The following is a 21,776-nucleotide window of genomic DNA, read 5'->3' on the forward strand; positions in this document are numbered from 1 at the left end:
TGGTTTTGCCATATATTTCTTTTTTCTCTCATGTAATTGTAGGTTACCATAGCTCCCTCCTGGGCAGGTAATTTATGGAGGTGGGTGCTGACAGTTTTTTGCCGACACAGTGATGTTTGGGGGGGAAATGACCTGTTTGGTAACAGGGGCATACAAGCACCCAAGCATAATGCAAGGGAAGAACCTGTGGGTTTTTCTCACTGCAGTGAAGAGACAGGAATATGTTTGCTGCCCAGGAGCTGTTGCTGAATGAAACCTTGTTCATCATTTGGCATTTAAAATAGGTTTCTTTGAAGAGTTTCCTGGTTCTTTGAAGCTATGGAACCTGCCAGTCTCTTATCATCCACCACTGTCACATCTGAGCACCCAGGAAACATCATCTCTATCTCTGCAGTGCTTTGGGTAGTCTGAAGTTGATGTGTGGGACTGAGACCAGGAGGAGGTTAGTGGTGTAGATGGGAGATAGGTTGTAAGGTTTGTTTGAACACAACATTTGCACAAGATTAAATGGAGCCATAATATTAAATCCACTAGGTGAAGCATGGAAACAAGTTAGGATTTGTCCAGATTGCTGAATGTGCACAAGGCTTGCTGGCGTGTGGTAGCTAGTTTGGATCATGCCCCTTCTGTAGACGAGTTATTGCCTTCTCATTTTATGTTTGACAGAAGCCCGGGTTTGATTTTTTTGTTTCCCCCCCGAAGGAAACTGTTACAACTACGGCTAGCTTTGCTTTCCCAAATACTTTTCAGTTTTTAATAAGGCAGGATGACACTTGTCTCAGCTGAGAAACTGAAGTGCTCTATAAGCCTGTCCTTCACCCCATCCCAGTTTTATAACGACGCATGGCAGTTTTAATTTTCCATTCTCAGAAAGTTGAGATGTGCGGGAACGTGTGGACAAGGGGAATGAAACACAGAATGTCCATGAAATGCTGTCCCTAAATAATCATCTCCTGCTGTCACTGCTGGAGACAGAACTGGGCTAGCTGGACACTGGTCTGACACAAGAGTGTTTCTTGTGCCTTCATTGCTCACCTTGTGCTGTGGAGCACAGGTCAGGTGTGTAAACTGGCTTTTGAGTAGCCGGATGATTAAAATGCTGGTTAGTGTACATACCATTTGTACAGTTTCTCAAGAGTGACTGCCTTTTCCTGCAGTACATGTTAAGGAAATACTGCTACTTCATTTTAATTGAAACAGTTTAAATGGAATAGTTATTTTCATTCTTCTGTGCTAATAATTTGTTTTCAGCTTGGGACATTGGTTCTTAGATGGCTTAGCCTGCAGCTGTAGGTTTTGTGTTGAAGATTTCTAACCTAAATTGAAGATGTTGTTCAGAGCTTTGCAGAAAGAAATGTAAAGTGAAATAAAATAGCTCATTCTTCAGTTTTCACAGAGAACATTACCTATAATAAATACTGGTTAGTGTTCAAGTGGCTTTTTGAAGCTGGGTGACTGAAGTCAGCAAACACTACCTGTTAAGTGGTTGAAAAAGATACCTAAAATGTTGAACTTCATACAACTCTTTTGGAAAATTTGGACACTTACATGTTTGTGCAAGGCATTTCAAAATTTGAGCACTTTTTTTCCCTCAATGGCTGGAGGCTCTACCACACAGTTGTGTGACAAGATACAATGAAACCAGGTTTTTGATCTCTTTTTGTTGTATGTACTTTCTGATGCTTAATGAAAAATGAATGTATAGAGTTTCTTTGTTCTACTCAGCTGGGTGTTTATTTTTGCAAAACTTGTGCAGGTCTCAAACACATTAAGTTCCTAATCTCTCACATTTGACTGAAATCAGCCAAAGGGGTTCAAAAGTTCTATAGGGAAGGAAGGAAAGGGCATGCATGCACACATACAGGGTATGGTTACATAAATCTCATTTCATGCTGAGAACACATGCGATAGAACAGAACAAAAAGCCTTTTACTGTATGGCATTTCATGCTCTAATGGAGTTCTGCATTGGCTTTGGCATGAACAGCAATCTGATAGGACATGGTGATGCTGGAGGCTGAGCTGTATTTAGCGTGGTCAGGGTAGCAAGAAAAGATGTCAGTAGGCAACACAGCAGGTGCAGTGTATTTTGCTCTAGAGGACTTCAGGTTTTATGCTGAAGGACATACTAGACTTTATGTTTTATCCCTGGTGCAGCATGGGCCAGTGTGGTTATGGGAGAGCAGATCTGTGCCACGAAATCTATTGCCCTGATGTGATCTCACAGGGAGGTGAGCACTATCTTTCCAGACTTTTACTCGCTTGTCATCAGAGGAGATGGTCTCACATGCAGCCCTGAGCATGTCCAATGCTCAGAAAAGATCAGGTAAGGGAGGATAGTTAATCTGTTTAAAGATACTACAGTCCTGAAGATACTCGTCTTCATTTTGCATTTAAGGACTGGTGAAACAGAATTGAACAGCAAAAACAGACGCTGTTTCACCTACAGCAAACCAGACTTGGATTGTAAAAGAGCAAAACAAACTGGCAGAGGGAGCTGTGATATCCAGGAGAAGGTACGGTGTGAAGCCATTGCTCTAGCAGAGACCAGGCTGTGTGTGCAGCCTGCCCTCAGTTTCCTGCCTGGCTGCCTTTGTGCCTCCTTGCTCTCGAGACCGGCAAAGAAGATGCGTGGGTGGGGTGACAGGCACCTTTGATTCCCTTCAGTTTTCAGCGTGACTGTCTTTTTCAATGGGAAAAAAAAAAAGAGAGAAAAGGAAGCAATACATCAGTTTTCAGTTTTGGGGAGGAAATGGGTTGTGTTTAAACTTCAGTGAGTGAGGATTGAGGTCTGAAGGTCCTCTAAATGGGTGTCTCTGTGTAGCACTGAGAAAAACATATAAGCTTTCCCAGCATGCTGTAGTGACTAATGTAGGCAGCTTTCCTCCGAGACAGATGGCAGTTGAAGATTACCATCAGATATAATTAGCTTTCCTCTTGTATAGGTAGGAAAACTGAAGTGCATAATTCAGGACTTTGAACTGCACTATAAGATGGATGCCCATTAAAAGTTCTCACTGCAATACAGACTATTCTAGTACCATTTTGTTGCTCTGAATACACAGAAGTACATAAATGGACATGTGCACACTTTTCTGCAAGGAGCTGAATTCTGTTAACAGCAACTAACAGTTGCTCTGTGAAGAATTCCAGTTCTGGTTTTATGTTGTTTAGCCTGCTCCTTTGTTCTTTGTTTTTATTATGAATTTGATTCGAGTTTTGTTTAAGGAAACGCAATGACTGATACTCTAAATGCTGAACTCAGATACATTTTCATCTTTGTTCTGCTTGGGAAGCTCACTACCTTAGGAACAATTTATCTTTTTTTATTTTTTTTTACGTTTAAATGCAAGTAGACTCACTGGTAACCTTTCCCATTCAGACAAGATGCCAGGACTTCACACTGTTAAATGTTTTACAGGACTACATTTTTCTACAGTGCTGTGTATCTTGTAGCTTCTCAGTCCTCAGGATATGCACTGATGGTACATTCTATGTGGTAGTTTTTGCTTTCACATTTAAGAAACAAAACAAAGCATTAAAAGCCTTTAGGGGATCAGATACAGGCTCTGATGCAAACTGTACAACAGTTCTTTGTGAGTTCTGTAACATTCTATGTCCACAAAGTATTTTCACGATTATGAAGCTGCTCATTAGAGCTTTTCTTATGGGTGGTTTTGTTGTTATTGTAAATAATGTATTTGAGCTTTAGTGCTAAGAAAACAAAGCTGTGTATAAAGAAGGCTTGTGAAAATAGTCTTAATGCTTACAATATTCAAGCTTTTCCAGTTTGGCATTGTCAGTTTGGGATTAGTTTTCTGATGGTAGTTAGCACTGAAGTTTTGTGTTCTGATTAATTATCATGATCCAAAGGCAACATGAATGCATTCATTGGGAGCACTGGGAAATGTAAGGCATTAACGTTATCAGAGAAGCTGCTCAAACTGCTGGTGTCCTGCAGATTTCTCCTGAGTTGGCAGGATCCCTGCTGTGAGAAGCTTCCAGGATTTTGTAGTAGTGTGGGGTAAGTGCTACCACTTATCTCCATTTTCTTCCCTCCCTGAATTAATTTGGCTTTACACTTTTCACTTACTTGTTTTGCTGCATTCCTGAGAATCCCAGAGCTCTCGTCTGCACAGATGCATTGCAGCAGATTGACTTGCAGGATTTGCTATTGGGGTAAATTGCATCACAAACAGCTGGGGATTTAGGGTTTTTTGCAGGGGGAGGGGAAGGTTCTGGTTTTTTGGGGGGTTTTTTCCCTTTGGCAGTTGAGGCAGCACAGCAAAAATGAAGAAACATACTGTGTTTGGGGCTCTGACTACAGAAATACTTGGCATGTTATTTAAATGAAAATTTAACTGTTCAGTTTTGTATGCTGGCCAGGTGCATGTTAACACCTATTTTCTGGACCTCTTAATCAACACAAACCAGTGTAATGTAACCTGTTCCTTTCTAAAATATGGTAAAATATGGACAATAAAAATTACAGTAAAAAGCTGTGCCATCTGATGATGGCAGTCTTAGTGCATTTGAAATTTATCATGACTGGGGTTTACAAATGTTACTGTGAAAACTAGTCATACAAAAAGCACCTGTTTCTATATAGGGGCAGATTCTGACACCAGTATGGATCAGGATTTATACTCTTAAAGTGAGGTGAGAAAATAGTCTGATCTACTTGGGATTTATTGTCAGTGTAGATGGGGAGCATTTAATTCTTCAGGTGCTGGTAGTGAAGCTAGTAAATCGGCCCTCTGTTATCCTTCGGGGAAAAAAGGCAACAAAAAGCCCACCATGTTGTTCCCTCTGTCCTTGAGAGCCTTAATTTTGCTTGTGAGTGGGCTTTGGGGTTGTGTTTTTTGTATGTGTTTTGCTTTCTTGGATTTTGGGAGGGGGATTTATTTTAACCTAGTGATGATATTCCCCGCCCCTGACTGGTAGATTTAGTTTTATAATTCAAGCTGTTTTAGTGAGAGCTGTGGTTAAATCACTAGCTCCAAGTCAGCCAGGGTGTTTTGGATATCCTAGGCATTGTCAGAAAACAAAGTGTGCCTTGTTTTAAGGTGAACTTAATGCTGTAGTGAGTGTGCACATATAATAAATATAGATCAAATTTTCTGGTTGGACCTTTATTTGTTTAGATTGATCATAGTTCCTGGAGGAAAAATGGCGAGCCGGATATGGTATGTAACTGAACTGTTTTGAAACCTGACTAATTCACCTTTTTCCAGCCATTTCTCCTTCCACTTTTTTCCATTTTTTTTCCTCTCTGGGAAACCTAAGAAGGATTGCTTGTTTGACCTCAATCCTTTGATTCCGCAGGCACTTGTGGACAAAGAACAGTGGTGTGAATGAGTAACTGATGTAGTACTGGGTTGCATATCTTTCTATTAATAATCTTCTGTTTTTTCAAGCGTTGTGTAGTATTTGTGTGGTCTTGGTTTTCTTAAAAGGAGGTGAAGAAGCAAAACAACTCAAAATTGCAATGCTCTATTCCTTGCAGGAAGAGCAGCTCAAGTTGACTGAAACCTTTCAGTTGTACAAGTCAAAGTATGAGAAGAAAATGACCTGAACTCTGACCCCCAGAACATATTGCATGGCTTGTTTATATTCCAGTCCCTTCTGGAAAAAGAGCTGAAGGAGAAAGGGAAAGAGACTGGGAAGGAACAGTGCCGTCACCACATCTTGCAGGAGGAGCTGCATGGATTTATAGCACCCATTCTCTGCCTTTGTTCTTTCATGTATTATACAGACACCTATGATGCGTAATATATAAATAGCAACCTAGCTTAGGCTGGCTAAAGCTTTAAAGGTTAATCTGGGAGAATGTAAGAGGGCTAGGAAATATTCTGTCAGCTAAGGTTGTATTACTGACTGCGTGTGGGGGTTTGATATATATTTTTTTAAGATACAGTTAGAGCTGGATTTGTTACGCTTGGTTAAAGCTTTGGGAGTTGAGGAAGCAGAGCTGTCTGTGCTCCAGCTCATACTTGTGTTTGACTTTGCATGCAGAGGTTAGCTTTTGAGCAAACCCCAAATAATTGTTTGTGTACTCCCCTGCTTCTCTGTGGCTGCTGGCCATGACAGAAACGGCTCGCCTGTGTTCCAAGTACACAGGAGGAAGAAGGAGGGAAAAGAAGTGAAGTGTGTTGATGGGAGGGCTGTAGGTGGTCAGGACAGGGAAAGTGTATGGAAATGTCTGTTCCTTCTTTCTTGTTCTCCCTCATCTCAAGGCACAAAAGCAGGCAAGATGAGGCTGTGGACTTTGCTCTTGATTGTAATTATAGGCAATGTTTCTGGAAGTCTGTGATACTTAAAAAGCACCAGTTAGATAAGAATCCGGTAGTTATTATTCTCCTTCCCCTCAAAGGCACAAGTTGGATTTGGGTCTATCCAGGGCTGACTTTTAAGCTTAAGTTAGCAGTGTTTAACTGTGTGTCCATTATTGGAATGAGTCCTAAGCCATCTTGCAACATGAAAGAATATTGTTTTCTATCTTGGAGGGGAAAAATAATTAAAAACAGCACTTACCAGATGAAAAATATCAATCCAGTTATCTCTTTTTTGTGCTTGCAGTTCTAATTGTGTGTCTGCACCATGCCATGGAGCCTGCTGTCACCTTGAGCTGGTGCCAGGGATCCACATTGCGCTGTGCTAATCAGCCAAAATACTAGCTTGGATCTCAAGGGTGGCATAGCAACCCTGTGATAGCCCCAAGCTGGTGGTGACGTTCTGCCTCTCAGCAGGGCTGAAGAACTCAGCCTCCGACAGTTCACTCAATACTGCTCTTCCTCGAGGGCCGTTTCAGTGGTACCTAATGCCCGTGCTCCCTTGTGTTTTGCTCACCCGGATTTTCTGGCAGGATGCACTCACTGGTTGATACTTCGTGCTTCTGTTTTTCATCTGTGGAGCTGGTATTTCATGTCAGTTAGAAGTGACGTGAAATTTTGCATCAGTAGGCCCAAAAGTGATATCTCTGTGAAACAGTGCACTTAATTGATTGTGGTACCTCAGAGAACAGGATCACAGCTTTTTTTGGGTTTTTTTTGCACCCAAACTGGGGCCTGTTTCAGTAAGTTTTAAAAAGCTTGTAACTTGACTTAGGCTTGTCCATGTGCCATTTTGCTCTCCAAGAAACAGGCTGATGAGTGCGTGCAGCCTCTAATTTCTTTCTGATTCTGCCCCCACTGTGGGGTACATATAAAAGCTTCTAGGTTCTCAGGCAGAGGGAGGGAACAGGAGTGAAAAGGGAGTTACACCACTGAACAGATGATACCTTATCTAGTGCAGTAAGAACAAGGGAGTCTGAGCATGGTGATGAGACTGTAAATCAGGACATGCAGGCCTTTTGCAGCTTTTGCCAAACCCTCTGTGTTGATGACATGTTGTCTTGGAAGGCTACAAGCTTGTGTTTTTTCAATCTTGTTTGATCTGATGAGGTCAGAATATGTGGGGCTGGAGACAAGGTTTGGAGAGCTGTGGGTGCTGTATTGTCTGTTGTGCCCAAAACACAGAGACGATCTGTGTTTGTTCCTGGGCCTGCCTGCAGCCTTTGGGAAGGGAGCTAACCTTCCTCTTCTACCAGATATGCTGTCTAGGTAAATTAGTATTAGAGGAGATGAAAGTACAGTAGATTGAACTGTACTTGAAATCTTCATCAGTATCCTTTAGCCAAAGGATATGCTTGTGTGGGAAGAGTTGCTGAGATTGTAAATACATCTGCAGTGCCACACAAGAGGGAAAGTGATGCAGAGGTCTTGTAGACTCGGTACAAAAGCAAACTGAAATAGTGATCATAAGTGAAAAATACCAATTAAGTCGCTTTTTCCTTTTCCTTGGCCCAACGGGCAGTTATGCACTGAAGAACGAAATACCAGTGTCCATTATTGAAAGACAGAAATGGAATAAAGGAATCCTGAATTGTCCACAAAGTAATAAATGTATTGCTGTCTCTTGGGGTACAGAATATGTTTCACCATTAGCAGGATGGTGAAGGGAAGGGAGACAAGCACTTAGGCCCTAAAACCTATCTATTGCAGCCTGTCCTGAAATACTGCACAAGGTTAAAGATGGGCACAGCTCTAGTCTCTGTCTCCACAGTAAATTAATGTCAACAGAGGCTACAGTTCTGGCTGTAGGAGCTGATAAAGAGCAAAGATTGACTAAATCTATTGAGCACCTCTGCTGCTGTGATACCATATCTACTGGACATCATTGCTTGCTGTTGGGTACTTGGAGAAAAGGTTATCTTGCTGTTTCTTTTCAGGCTTGCTGTATTTGGACAAAGAGGAAATGATAGGGGAAACACTGGAAACTTTCTTTAACAGAGAGAAGTTGTGTTTGGGGAAAGAGAATATTTTTTTTTTTTCCAATTACCTGCATACTATGGAAGTGAAATGGGTAGTTTGGTGTGCTCTTGGAGAGGAAGAAGGCATCAGTTGTCACAGTCAGCAAGTTGTTCCTCTACTGCTTATACCCATGTTGTTGGAAGAGATAAGGGCAGAAAGTGTCTTATCTTCCAGTGCAGGGAATAGCTTTAGCAGCAGCTATGTATATGTGTGGTGTGATGCTGGAAGATCTTAGTGACATTTTGATACAGTAAAACCTTAGGTTTTTTTAGTGTCATGATTTGTACAGGTTTTCAGGAACAGGAATAACTGCTTTGGTTTGGTGTGGGGCAGGAGAGGTTAACAAGAATCTTTTCCAATTCTGATGATGTTAAATATACAACTTCAAAACCAAGTCCAAGTTGTTGGAGAGTTAGAAAATTAGTTTTAATTCTGAGCCATTTTGCAAGGATAACCCAATACCTCTCGCTTAAACAATATTTCTGAGGACAAAAGTTTCTTAAACTAAAATCGAAAAGAACATTGGAAATGATGAGAATTTCAGGTGCATGGGAATGAGGGATGGTGTTAGACTGACTCAGCCACTTCAGTGCCTCTTAGACTGTGCAGCAGCGCTTTGATGTAGTCTCTCTGCAGCATTCCCTTCCTGAAGAGGGGGAGAATTAATGAACAATGAAATAATGCACATACTTAAAGCAAGAACTGGAAAAGTGAATGGTGAATAGTATTTAGGTTAGGCAGAAGAAATACATACATATTTGTGCCATAACGTGCTCACATTTTGACAGCTTGAGAAAGATGATGATGTGAAAACTTCTTCCTCAATTACCGTCTTGCTGCATGGTTGTTTCACCAGGCACATGCTACATCCTGACCAAAAGGAAGCAGTGCTGCAGGACTGGTGGTCACAAGCGTAAACCCACAAAATATTGACTACATCTTAAAAATCCTGATGTTTCTTTTTAAACCTTTATTAGGCTTTTACGTGCTTTTTCTGCTGTCCCTTTAAATTTCAAGGTCTGCTCAAAGCATATTTTCAAGTTCACTTCCTCCCCCACAACTACAAGGGATAGGAATCTGAGGTCTCAATGAGCTGAAATTTTCAGGCTGTCACTTAATGGCAGCAGCAAAGAACTTAACATCGTCTTGTGACAGTTTATGGAGATGAGACTGTTTTAAGCTGCGTAGTATTTAATTTAGTAGTAACCACTTTATAGTTAAATATTTATTAACTCTGCTTCAGTAGTAGTGAAAGGTACTTCACAAAATAAGTAGGACGCATGTAAAAGCTTCCTGCATTGTGCTATTAACACTACTAATTTTTAAGGAAGAAAAGAAGGAAGGCTTACAAGCATCATGAAGGAAAGATGATGGTAGTGTGGTCATTTGATTGCTCAGTCCAACAGCTGTAGATTCCTGCAGGGTTTATTCTGTGGCAGGACTGCATCAACTGAATGTGTAAGTTGGAAGATAAACAGAGGCTCTGGGATAGTGGCTTATACCACACTGTACTAGAATAAAGACTAATTGTAAGGAATGATCGTGCCTCTGTCAAGGATGGGGGTTCCCTGCTTCCACCAAGGGAAGAAAATATTAGCCTCAGGTCTTACATAGTTAATAGATCATATACCCAAATGAGTCTTTCTGGTGGGTTCATGGGAGCTTAGGGGCATCTGTCTGTCAATAGGAGATGCAGGCTGATCTCTCAGGTCTTCTTAGTACCATAACAGAGTCAATCTTGTCTAATTCTAATTGTAACTCTCTTCTCTGGGAGAGGTAGGAAGCTGACCCACAGAAGTTAGCTTAGATTACTGTTAAAAAATGCCCATCAGTTTTTTGCAGCACTTATGCATCCCATTGCTTGCTGTCAGAAAATTGACCAGCTGTCACCATGATCATAAGGCACGGTCATACTGGGTTCCTTGTTCCTTTCATTGTGTAGATAGATCACTGTAGGACTTTCAGAAAGTGGAGGAAACTGAATAATTGCATTCCAGTTTGTCTTCCTTGTTTTGCTTAACTCTCACTAACATTGACCTAAGGGAGGGAACCATGGCCTCTGTCACTTGGGTTGATGGGCTTAAATCAATATGCTGGCTCTTGTGTTGAAGTAAATAAACTAGAACGGAACTGCTGTTTTCCACCTGAACTGTGCCTTCTCAATTCCCTATTTTTTTGCATCTCTTACTGTGGGAATTTTCTAGTGCAATATTTGCATAGTAGGAGTTTGTTTTCCTTTGATTAACTTTCTACAATGCTCAGCTGTTTTAAAATAGGAAGGAAGAGCTGGAAGATGCTGTCACCATTAAAAATGCACCCAGAATAATTTCTTCTGTAAACAAGGCAATGGTTCTGTTTACTAAACCAGACTAAGAAAGACATTCTTCTTAGTGAAGACTTTCTTGGCTACAGTACTTTCTCTCAAACACGGAATGAAGCCAGGCACTGGGGGATGGGATGGTGAGAAGACACATAATTAAAGACCATTTTATGTTTCTAAAGGCCAAGTTAGGTACGCTCTTAATGATGGGTTGTTTGGAGATGGGGTGGACCCATTATCACATGTGTGCCAGGCTGAGTGTCCTACATAAAGCACTGGAAGTTGTTACAGGTCTCTTATGATCCTGTTTGAAGAATGATGCTGACTTCTGTTCTCTTGTTTCAATGATTTTTTTTTCCAGACTGTATGAATATCTTTGCAAATACTTTGCAAGTGGAACAGGTTTTTTTTCTCTTCTGTGAATAATACTGTTATGAATAATGGTTTTGGGTTTTAGTAGATCCTTTATGCGCTGCTTTTCTTTGTCTTGTCTTTTCTCTGTTTTGTAGCTTGGTCTGACTCTTCAGCAAGGTTTTCTTACGTGGAAGTCAGCAAAATCAGCAATTTAATCAGTCGCTAATTTAGCTACTTTATCTGAAGAGCTGGTTTGTTATGTTCTGTTTAACTGAAGTTTGCATTGATTGAATTAGGGAGTAAAGATAAACACTTCAGTGGGATGTTTCACTTTAGTGGGATGTTTTGGCAAACCTTTTCAAAGCAGGAGGGGGTAAAAAATACTAATAGTGAAAGGGAGAAACTACTACAGAGTGCAGTGTGTTTTTCAAGTAAGTAAGAGCATCTCTTAGTTTGGAAAAGATCATGGAGTCCAACCATTAGCCCTGCACTGCCAGATCCACCACTCAAACATTGTCCTCAAGTGCCACATTAGACATCTTTTAAATACCTTCAGAGATGGTGACTCAACCACTTCCCTGGGCAGACTGTTCCGTTCCAGTACTTGACAACCCTTTCAGAAAATTTTTTTCCTAATACCTAACCTAAACATCCCTTGTTGCAACTTGAGGCTGTTGGCTGTTTCCTCTTGTCCTGTCACTTGTTGCCTGGGAGAAGAGACCGACCCCCACCTTGCTACAACCTCATTTCAGGTAATGTGGAGCGTGATAAGGTCTCCACTGAGCTGCTTCTTTTCCAGACACTTCACCAGCTTTGCCCTTCTCTGGACTCGCTCCAGCATCTCAGTCTCTGTCTTCTCCAGGGCCCAAAACTGGGCACAGGGTTCAAGGTGCAACCTCACTACTCCTGAGAACAGAGGAGTGATCTCTTCCCTCATTTCGCTGGCCACACTCTTGCTGATCCAGGCCAGGATGCCATTGGCTTTCTTGGTCATGTGGGCACACACTGGTTCAAGTTCTTCCAATGCTGACCAGCACTCCCAGGTTCTTTTCTGCCAGGCAGCTTTCTAGCCACTCTGCCCCCAGCCTGTGGTGCTGAATGAGGTTGTTGTGACCCAGACAGAGGGGTTCAACTTGGCCTTGTTAAACCTCCTCCACCTGGCCTTGGCACATTGATCCAGCCTGTCCAGATCCTTCTGCAGAGCCTTCCTGCCCTCCAGCAGATCAGCATTCCCACTCAACTTGGTGTTACCTGCAAACTGACAATGTGCACTCAATCCCCTTGTCCAGACCATATCTTTTCTTTAAAAATATTCATTAAGGCTGAGGCCTGGGAACCCCACTACTGACTGGCTGCCAGTTGGATTTAACTTTGTTCCCTACCCTGCTTGGGCTCGGCCAGCCAGCTTTTTACCCAGTGGAGAGCACACCCATCCAAACCACGAGCAGCCAGTTTCTCCAGGAGAATGCTGTGGGAAATACTGTCTAAGGCTTTACTAAGGACTCTGTATACAACATACCATACACAGCTTTTCCCTCATCCTCTGTGTAGGGCACCCTGTCATACAAGGAGATCAGGCTGGTCAAGCTGGACCTGCCTTTCATAAACCTATGCTGCTGGGCCTGATCCCTCAGTTGTCCTGTATGTGTCTTGTGATGGCACTCCAGATTATGAGCCAGTTGCTGTTAATGACACTTGACTGAGCCCAGTAGGTGAGTTTTCCTCTATTTTTGCAGTTTTAGGGAAAGACTCTCACTGAATTACTGCAAAAACTTAAGAGATTGCTCTAGAAGTTGGGAGTGACTGTCTAGACTAAGTTGCAGTGACCCTTCAAGTAGAGTCAGGGGAATTGGAGCTGAAGGGAGGCAGTGCTACTTCCCAAAGAGGGTTGAAAGATTGGAATTGCAACAGCTGCAGCTTATGAAGTATTTCTTCCAAAACAGAGCAGGATAGCCTGTAGGATACTTCAGGTTGATAGATTCTACCTGGTTCATTGCATGACTTTGTTACTGGTAGATACTGTTTTAAAACCACTCTAATGCTACAATTCTGGTGAAAGATATGAGTGGAAAAGAATAAGGAAGTAGTGGGTTGTTGCACTCAAGTAGTGGTGACACTGTTGGGTACCACTCACAGAAATGTGAGTGGCAGCAATTTGGTTTTCAATTTCTAATAACAAAATGGCTCTCTAGTAGTTTCTTGGCCTTCAAAATGAGTTATTAGGATATTACTAGCATAAAGCATATTGCTGTAAATCACTTGGACTATAGCCACCTTGAGTTTTCTTGCCTTAGAGCTAGTTAAAGTAACAGCAACTCTAAAGACTAAAAAGCAACATGGACTTTAAAAAAAAGAAAATTAAAAAGGTGTAAAAACAAGCCATAGAGGCCAAGGTTCTCCTCTTGGAAAATGAAGTAGTATGTTTGGATATGGCTTGTTTTGCTGGACAGCTGTTTGTTCAGTTCACTTTAAAATACAGATAGGCAAGTAGGTGTATATATGCATTGTGTGCTTTGACCCTGCTTCCCATGATGGGGGAGAAGTGAAATACTAGAAGGCTGTACCTCTCAAGTAAATTTCCACAGTAACATGTGGCTGGAATGGCTATTTTGGACTTTCACAAGATTAACCAACAACAGTTCATTCATAGCTACTGAAAAGGCTGCTCACTGTGTAAGATGTGAGCAATACAGGACTTGATTTTCCTTCAGTCTGTCTTGCCAGATACGTGAGTTCCTGATATTTCTCTGTTTTTCTTTCACTAGACTGTGCAATGAGGTGCAAACTCTATTTGAAAAATGAACACTTTCTCTGATGTTTTTCTATAGCTTCACAAATTCAACAGATGGGGTCTTAACTTTTCTTCCTCACTTTGTAATGTGTGAAAATAACATTTTTCTGTTGCTTGAGCAATGAAGTTTGGCTTGTGTCAGGAGCTGAAGACTGTGCAGGCATAAGCAAATAGTTTCAGTGCATCTTTAAATGTCAAAACTGGACTTTTAAGAACATTCAGCAATCCTAAAAAAATTAGTAGAAATTTGTGACAGCTCATACCCTGTTCTGTTTCATCAGCATCAGCCTATCTGCGTCCTGCGCTGTGCCAGTGCTTGTTTAACTGTGTAATTACGGAAACTGATAGTGTGTGGCACAAGGAACAGGAGAAGCACAGGTACCTATAAAGGCCAGCTGGTTTCTTTGGGCTGCCAGTGGACAGAAGAGAGTTCTACTCTGAGATGTCTTCAGAGAGAACCTAGAATGAACCCGTGCTTCTGTGCAGAGTACACACACATGGTAAGTGCAAAGCAGCATTCATCTCCTGACACTGGGTCTTTGTGTGAGAATCCAAAGTGGAGCGATCACCTGCCAGACTTGTGGTGGTAGAGAATGGCTGTAATAACAATAACTTTTCTTGTGTAGGTTTCCAGATGCTTTAGAAAAAGTTCATGTATTAATTCATCTTGCATTTCAGTTTCTTGTTTTGTTTTTCTTGTATTTCAGGTTTATCAGTCATGAAACGAATTCTCCTGGTTTTTATCCTGGCTGCTGCTGTTATGTATGGTATCCTGCATGGAAATCTGTGGAGAAATAACCTCTACTGGTATGGTGATGGTTCGTTCATTTAGAGTGCAGGCACCTCATTGGCTGTATGAGAGATGTGGCTCTGAGTTCTTGTGTTGCTCCATAAGTGTTTACTAGTAATCATCATAAGTGATTACTACTCTGTGTGTGTGTTTTGTGGTTGGGGTTTGTTGGTACTCTGAGGGAATCAATATGATCGTTCTGTCCTGTCACCTGTTCTCTTGTGTCACTTTCAAACATAGTAATTAATTTTAGCCTGGTTGTATGGAGAGGTCAGGACCTCAGTTCAGGTGAGGAGATACATGAAATGCAGAAATTAGGTGTCCACATCTCCCTCCACCCCATGTAGGTTTAGTGTTAGTTGTTCCATTAAATGTCTGATAAGTGACGTGAGAGAGGCCTTCTCCACACATGGGAATAACTGCAGGTGCAGGGAACACCTTTTGAAAAGCTGAAATTTGTTGAGGCCTAGCAGCAGCCCTTGAGGGCAGTGAGCCTTCACTGTCTCCAGGCTCACAGGACAAGTGGCTTGGGACCTAAAATTCAGGGCACTTACTTGAAGAAGTTGAGTTTCCATTGGTCTTCGCACAGCTGTGACCAGGACTGACCAGAGCATTATGAAGATAAGTGATAGTTTTTAAAAGTAGTGGTTAATGTGCTCCTTTTATCTTGTTTATAGTATGCAAATGATACAAATAGCTTTCTGTTGTGGTTTCTCTTTACAGAAAACCACAATGTTGTGTGACATTTCCCTTTTTGCAGGATTAGCTTTTATGGACAGACTTCCTCTGTGAGGGCTTCTCCTTCCTATGTGACTAGTGGAGTTACAATCAGTTACAATCAGTAAGTTCAGCAGTTGAGTATTTTTGTGATGGGGTTGGTTTGGTTTGTTTTGTTTTTGGACAGGTGGGAGGGATTGAGGCTAAAATATGTAGCCTTTGTCCATAGGCTCCCTGTTCAATTGTACGACTGTGTCCAGTGGCTGTTCCTGTTATGAACACAGTGGTAAGCTGTCTGTCAGAAAGGAATTTGTCCATGTCATGTTTCCAGTGTTTGTTTAATGTTTATGGCCATTTCCAATAACTGTCTGTAACAAGCAGTGAATTGTTGGAAGGACATTGGCTTAAAATTTTCAAATCCATGCAATTCTGAGTTATACCTGAATAAAGTTAGCACAGCTTGGAGGGCAACTTCAGTGCTTAAAACTTACTAAACCAGAGGTGTGTTTCACTTGCCATGTTCAAGTGCATGTATAGGCAGCTCTTGTGCTTGTGACTTCCTTAGATTTGTGGGACTAATGAGCACCTATGCTGAAACTTGAAAGCAGACCTCTCTTCTCTCTGAAGCTGTCCTGCAAAATGTCATCTGTGAGGCTGATTCTGGAAAGCAACAAGGTGGCCAGCTGACAGATTTCACAGGGTGCTTTCTCAGTGTCAGTACTCACATAACAACTTGAGGTTCCAAAAATCAATTAACCTTAATGGTCTCTTTGGCTTGTGGTTCTAATGTGGTGATTTCATTCTTCTGTTTTTAATGCAACCCAGAGGCACGTGTTGCTTGCACTGAACTTTACCTTTCCTTCTGGGCTTCATATTTGTGATTAATTGGGCTAAATCTCCCAAGTCGGGGATGTGCTTAGAAGTGCAGGTCTTAGCCTTATTATGAGAGGAATGACTTATCCCCAAAGAATCTCATTTTCCTTAAAGTGCCCTATTTCCTTCTCCAAACAAGACTCTTGTCTCCTCCCTGAGAGCGATGGGGATGCCATGTGGAATGGCTGCAGGGGTGATTGAGCCCAGGAGTCTTGCTTTTCTGGAGGTGGGCCTGAGTTCTCACTTCTGATTAAGCCTGCTTTGATACTTGCTGAGCAAGGGAGGTCACAGCCCTCTTGGAGCAGCAGTGAGAGATACAAGCCTTTACTAGTAAAAGTAATTGTCCTGCAATAAGAAAGTTTCATCTTTGTAACACAGAGGCAGGGAGTAATGAAATATTGGTGTGATCTTAACTCAGTAATCAGCTTTTACTGATTGATTTGTCCAAGTGTCCCTACCTTGTTTATGCTACCCATTCCTGGTTTTGCTATTTATTTGAAATTCTTTTTTTGCAGGCTGCCACCTACAGCTGTGGAGAGGAGGAATACGTTGGACACTTGTCTCCTGAAACCAGCATTTGAATCTTTACTGGGGTGGGTCTTCTGTGGGAGTTGGGGGGCAGGGAGGGGAAGGAAAGGCTGTGCTGATTGAGGTAGAACTGGGCTATTTACACATTTTGAAGCAAATGTTGAGTAGCACCCTGAGAAAGCTTGGAAAGATTAGGCCAGGTCCTGGCTGAAGAAGTCTTAAGACTTCTTAAGACTTCTTAAGACACCATGGCTTCTTTTTTTCCCCTGGTACTTTTTGTATATTAAAAAGCATGGCTATAATTTTAGTGCTGTTGCAGGTTTTAAAGCACGTGGAAGCATATTAACTCTGTGCCTCCCAAAGCAGACTTGTAGTCTTTGAGTTTTGGTTAGCTCTTGGTCCAGTGAGGTGGTCCTGATTCCCTTGCCCATGGATTGTGCCCAAGCTGTCTGTGTGTTGGGTGCAGCAGGGTAGCTCTGGTGTTCAGCAAAGGGGCAGGAGCGGACTCAGAGGTACACAGCAAGAAGAAAGTACGTGCACAGCTAGGACAGAGTCTCACACCTTTGTGTAGCTTCTTTATAGAGACAGTTTGCATGAGCTGAAGATCTGTTCTGTGCACTTTGGTTATAGCCTGGGGAGGTTGAAAGGATTTCTAACCTCACAGAATTACTTATTTGAAAGGAACTAGAGCTGGAAGAGCTAGAATTAAGAATCTCTTCTCAGTAGGTAAATTATTTATTATGTCTAAGCTTACCAGCTGCTTCTGAACAGCAAAGCAAGGTAATAAATTTAATGTGGGTATTTAGTGCATCATGTCTCAAAGCTAGCTGGTCTTGCTTAGTTAAGCTATTGCACATTTCTCGGTGTGTGGGCTGTAGTGTCTTGTTGTTTGGGGTTTTTTCCCTTTTTACTGTTAGTATGTTCTGAATACATAGAGCTTAAAGAATGAGGAATTTGATTTGGGAAACTGAAAGAGAAGGTTTTCTTAACAGCTATTAATATTCTTAACAAGCAAGGCATGTGCTGACTGGGGCGTTTTATGATTAACATTAGGTTTTCTGGTGACTGTATACTTCTGTGTTAACATTTTAATCTAAGACCTAATATGCAGGATCATGACAAAGTCAGCGAGTACACTGAGTGTGTGCATAGTTAATTCAAAGGTGAAGCCAAGGGCATGGTAGCATGTGACATGTTTGTGTCTGCTGTTCACTCATTTTTCTGGACTTGGCACTAAGGCAGTAAGAGTCCCTTCCCTGCTATGAGAGATCCCTTTTCTGTGCTTCCTGTTTTTTGACAAAAGAAGTGACCTTTTTAGCTTGACACTTAAAAGGGATCATGCCATCATGTTCTAGTTTGCAGGAAGAATGTGCTTTTGAGGCAAACCACCTTGTGATCCCCACATGCCGTGCTTCTCATCCCAGGGTGGCCCTGGTGCGAATACACTGGGATTCTTTCAGACATCTGCTTAAGCCAGAAGATGCACTGCAGGAGCACAGCCCATGTGCTGCAGCTGCTTAGGGGTGGGACCCTACTAGGGTTAGTCCAGAATATAAAATACCCAAGATGCATGTAGTGTGGACATCAGAACTCCATACTTTTTTGCTGCATGGATTTACCTGTGTTGCCCCCAACAACTTACTGATGTCAACACAGTCATATAGTGCCACTTGTTTGGAATAGGAGAGCAGCTCAAATCAGGAGATGGTATTTTCGATTTAAAACACCTTGCTTCAAATCCTGTTCTTGTTTATTAAATTGCCATGTACAATAATAACTCTTAACTTTCCTTGCTACCTGTATAATGTACTTTTCAAACCTGAAGTTATTCACTGTCTTCCTGGGTTATGTATTCTCTTAAATATGTGGTCTTGTGGTGTAAGCTTTCAGTCACACAATTGTAATGACAATTCTAATAAGTCTATATAAATTGCACTAATAGACAAGTCTTTTTGCCTCACTCTTTGCCTGTATTTTCTGTTACAAGGTCTTCCCCTCTTCCATCATCTGCTTGCTTTCACTGTGTTCATGGATTTTCTTCTTTTAAAAATGGATGATAATATGATAAAAATTGTAATAGTAGGATAAAAAGAGCTTTTTACAAAGCAGTTGCATGACTTACTAGCTTATGCAGGTATATCATTTGGATTTTTGAAACTTCTTCCCTTTTTCCTTCATCAGTGTTGACAAAATATACCCGTTCCTGTGCGCTAATGATTTTATCAGAGTGGCAGAGTTCCAAGGGAGCAATAAGTTTGAACTACCTTACGGAATAAAGAGAGCAGGTTTGTGTTTCCCATGTACCTTATTTTAAACAGAAATACCTAAATGGCTTGTAAAGCCACCTGAATCTCTTGGATTTTATTCCCCTCTTTCTTTCCTTTTCCATGCAAATTTTACCTTTTTCTGCTTCTCCTCCCTGTCAAGGGGTGGAGAGTGACTGGCTGTGTGTTACTTATTTGCCATCTGGGGCTAAAGCACGACACTGAGCGGGCTACTCCTGCCAGGGAAGGTGTCACAGGAGCTGCAGGGGGGAATTGATGACACTGCCTGGTTGCTGGACCTGTGCAAAGGGTTTGCTGGCTCGTTGCCACTGCCAGTGTTGGTCAGGGCAGAGTAAATAGGGCCGAACACCCTAAGGGCTTTAGCCACCCTTTTGGAAAGCGTTGTGAAGTCCCAATTTCAGAGTTTTTAACACTGAACAGTGCATCTTCCTAGTCTGGCCTTTAGACTTCTGATTTGCCCTCCATCAGTGGTAACAGGGATGGTGCATTTTCCTGCACTTTTGGGATTACATTGAGGAAAACTACATTTGGGAATGAGTTGATTTCTCCTCCGAGGCAAATTGAGTGTCCAGCAGGAGCCTGTCCACCAGGGTTGGGCTGGGAATGTGCCTCTGTCCAGCTTTGTCACAGGCTGGATTGATGTCTTCTCCCAAGATCCGTAATACTGTTACTGTCCCTGGCTATGTAGGAACCCTCTTGTGTCAGCTGAAGGTGGGTAGAAGAAAAAACAAAGTCAGTTAGGATGTAGGTCTTGAAAATTCTTCCAGTTCTTACTTACTGTAACTAAGTTTTGTTGGTTTTTTTTTTAATACAAATCTCAGGCTGTTTTCTATTTTGAGGCAGAAAAAACTCAGAGAGGAGCTCTGATAAATCTGAATTTCTTCAGCATCATTAGTTGATCTGTGGCCCTGAATTCTGAGTGTTCTTACTTGGAGGCTTTTATGCACAGTGCATATAAACTACTGTGTGTAAAAATACTGTTGTCAGGGTGACACACTTACTTTTGTATTGGCAAATACTGGATGTTTTTATTAATCTTGTTTATATTTTCTTTCTAGAGCAATTTTTTCGTTTAGCGCTTTCGAGACTGCAGAACTGTGGCCTTTCCAATGAAGACGACAGGTGAGATGGTTTATTTGCTGCTGTTTCTGCTAGTTGCATTTTTAATATTTGTACTTACCTGAAAAGGAATGTCTGCAGGATTATCCTGAATACACTCAAGTTAGTCAGGACACGGATCAGATTGGCGGGGTCCAAGCTGTGTGTAGCTGATTGCAAGGTTTAAGTAGGCTTGGTTTTACACTTACGTAGCACCAGCGTGCAAGAAAAATTATTCTCTGAGGGAGCTTCCACTTAGAGATATCCTTTTAGAAGTGTGTTAGAAATTTGCCAGCTGAATGCAGTCCCATCTTCCTGTAGTATCTTTTACACTCGGATTGAATGTGATCTCCTCTTGCAAACTCAGTGTAAGATAGGGAATATTTGAGATAAGCAGGTGCAAACCAAGGTCTCCTATGCAGAACAAATCTTGGGCATATCCCTGTGCCTCTGCATCTGCTGGCTGCTGCACACCCTTGTTCCTATGTACGTTCAACTTCCTCTCCTCGTGGATGAGGGAGATCGAGGAAGACAGGAAAGGCTGGCTGTCCTTTGGGGAGTAAGAAGGGTGTGGCGTGGAAGGGAGCATGCCTTAGGTAACTTGCTTCCCATGGATTAGATAGATTAAATTAGATCAATTACATTAAATCTCTTGTTGGAAGCCACATCTGCCAGGAGGTTTGGTTTGGTTTGGTTTTGTTTTGTTTTGGAGGGTCTTTGTGTTTGTGTGTCTTGTTTTTTGTTTGGCTTTGGTTGGGGTTTTTTTGAGGTAGTGTAGTAGGGTTGGCAAGTAGACTAAAGTCCTGTGTTTACGAAGTGATGCAGGTGACTCCTCAGATTTGCAGTCTAGGAAATGGGCTGACAACCTGACAGCTACCATGTTAATATACAGACTTCTTAATAGAGTTGAATGCAAATGAGATTGGCTGTACTTGTTTCTGTTTTTTAATTACAGAGATCATACAAGATTGCTGTTTGAAGCCAAGTGTCAGGATCACATTTTAATTAAACTTGGGTGGAATATGTTCAAACCTAAGAATTTGTTTTAATACTGAGTTGTGGTTTTTTTTTCCCCCTACTGTACTCCTTCCTTTCTCTGTGTTTAGTCTGTTTCTAGGATGTTCAAGTTTAGTCTTAAAAAAAAAAAAAAAAAAAAAAAAAAGGAAAAAATTAAAACTCCGTATTTTGTATCAAGAGTGTGATAATGGGGTAAATTTATACAGAATTGGCTGACAGAAGCTGCTCTTTTTTCTGGAGAAGGACAGTGCCAAATGTTGTATTAGAAATTCCCTGAAACCGTAAGTTCAGCGCTGTCATTGAGCTGTAAAGCAGAGATGTTTGGACCTTTTAAATGGAAGTGCCTGTCCTGTAGGTGATAAATAAGGAAATCGGTATTTATCCTTTGAATGTAGAGTCTGAGATGTAGATATGGTTAGTAGTTCTGGGAAGTAAGCCTCATTTTATTAAAAGTAATACGCTTCAGTGGCACTGAAGCAAAATGAGAGCTGTTACTATTTAATAGGCAGTATAAACAAATCAAAAATACAATGACTTCATACAATATATTCTTTCTAGGTCCATCAGGTTTTGTGTACAGAACTCTTAGGGCATGAATCACTGTAGTAGGGAAGAGTTTTTATACATATATTTCACTGAGATACAGTGGCTTT

The 21,776-nt window shown here is 41.5% G+C and overlaps 1 protein-coding gene across 11 annotated transcripts in view; it reads left to right on the top strand.

Annotated features, from left to right (window-relative positions):
- The window catches only part of ST3GAL6 (ST3 beta-galactoside alpha-2,3-sialyltransferase 6), a 42,829-nt gene that overhangs the window by 5,089 nt on the left and 15,964 nt on the right, over positions 1 to 21,776 (top strand). For 5 of the 11 annotated variants that reach the window (XM_042031138.1, XM_042031143.1, XM_042031134.1 and 2 more), the window contains exons 2-6: positions 14,523 to 14,622; positions 15,366 to 15,446; positions 16,711 to 16,788; positions 18,905 to 19,008; positions 20,067 to 20,130. In XM_042031138.1, the coding sequence (XP_041887072.1) occupies positions 14,534 to 14,622; positions 15,366 to 15,446; positions 16,711 to 16,788; positions 18,905 to 19,008; positions 20,067 to 20,130 (416 nt within the window). In that variant the 5' untranslated portion in view covers positions 14,523 to 14,533. Of the gene's footprint in view, positions 1 to 11,735; positions 11,777 to 11,812; positions 12,737 to 14,096; positions 14,316 to 14,522; positions 14,623 to 15,365; positions 15,447 to 16,710; positions 16,789 to 18,904; positions 19,009 to 20,066; positions 20,131 to 21,776 lie in introns of those variants that run through there. The other 6 variants (XM_042031145.1, XM_042031135.1, XM_042031141.1 and 3 more) reach the window with 5 other exon arrangements.

The sequence above is a fragment of the Corvus kubaryi genome, unplaced genomic scaffold (genome assembly GCF_017639235.1).
Source record: "Corvus kubaryi isolate FWS band 111438036 unplaced genomic scaffold, C.kubaryi_AGA036_p1.0 37341, whole genome shotgun sequence".
NCBI classification, from domain to species: Eukaryota; Metazoa; Chordata; class Aves; order Passeriformes; family Corvidae; genus Corvus; species Corvus kubaryi.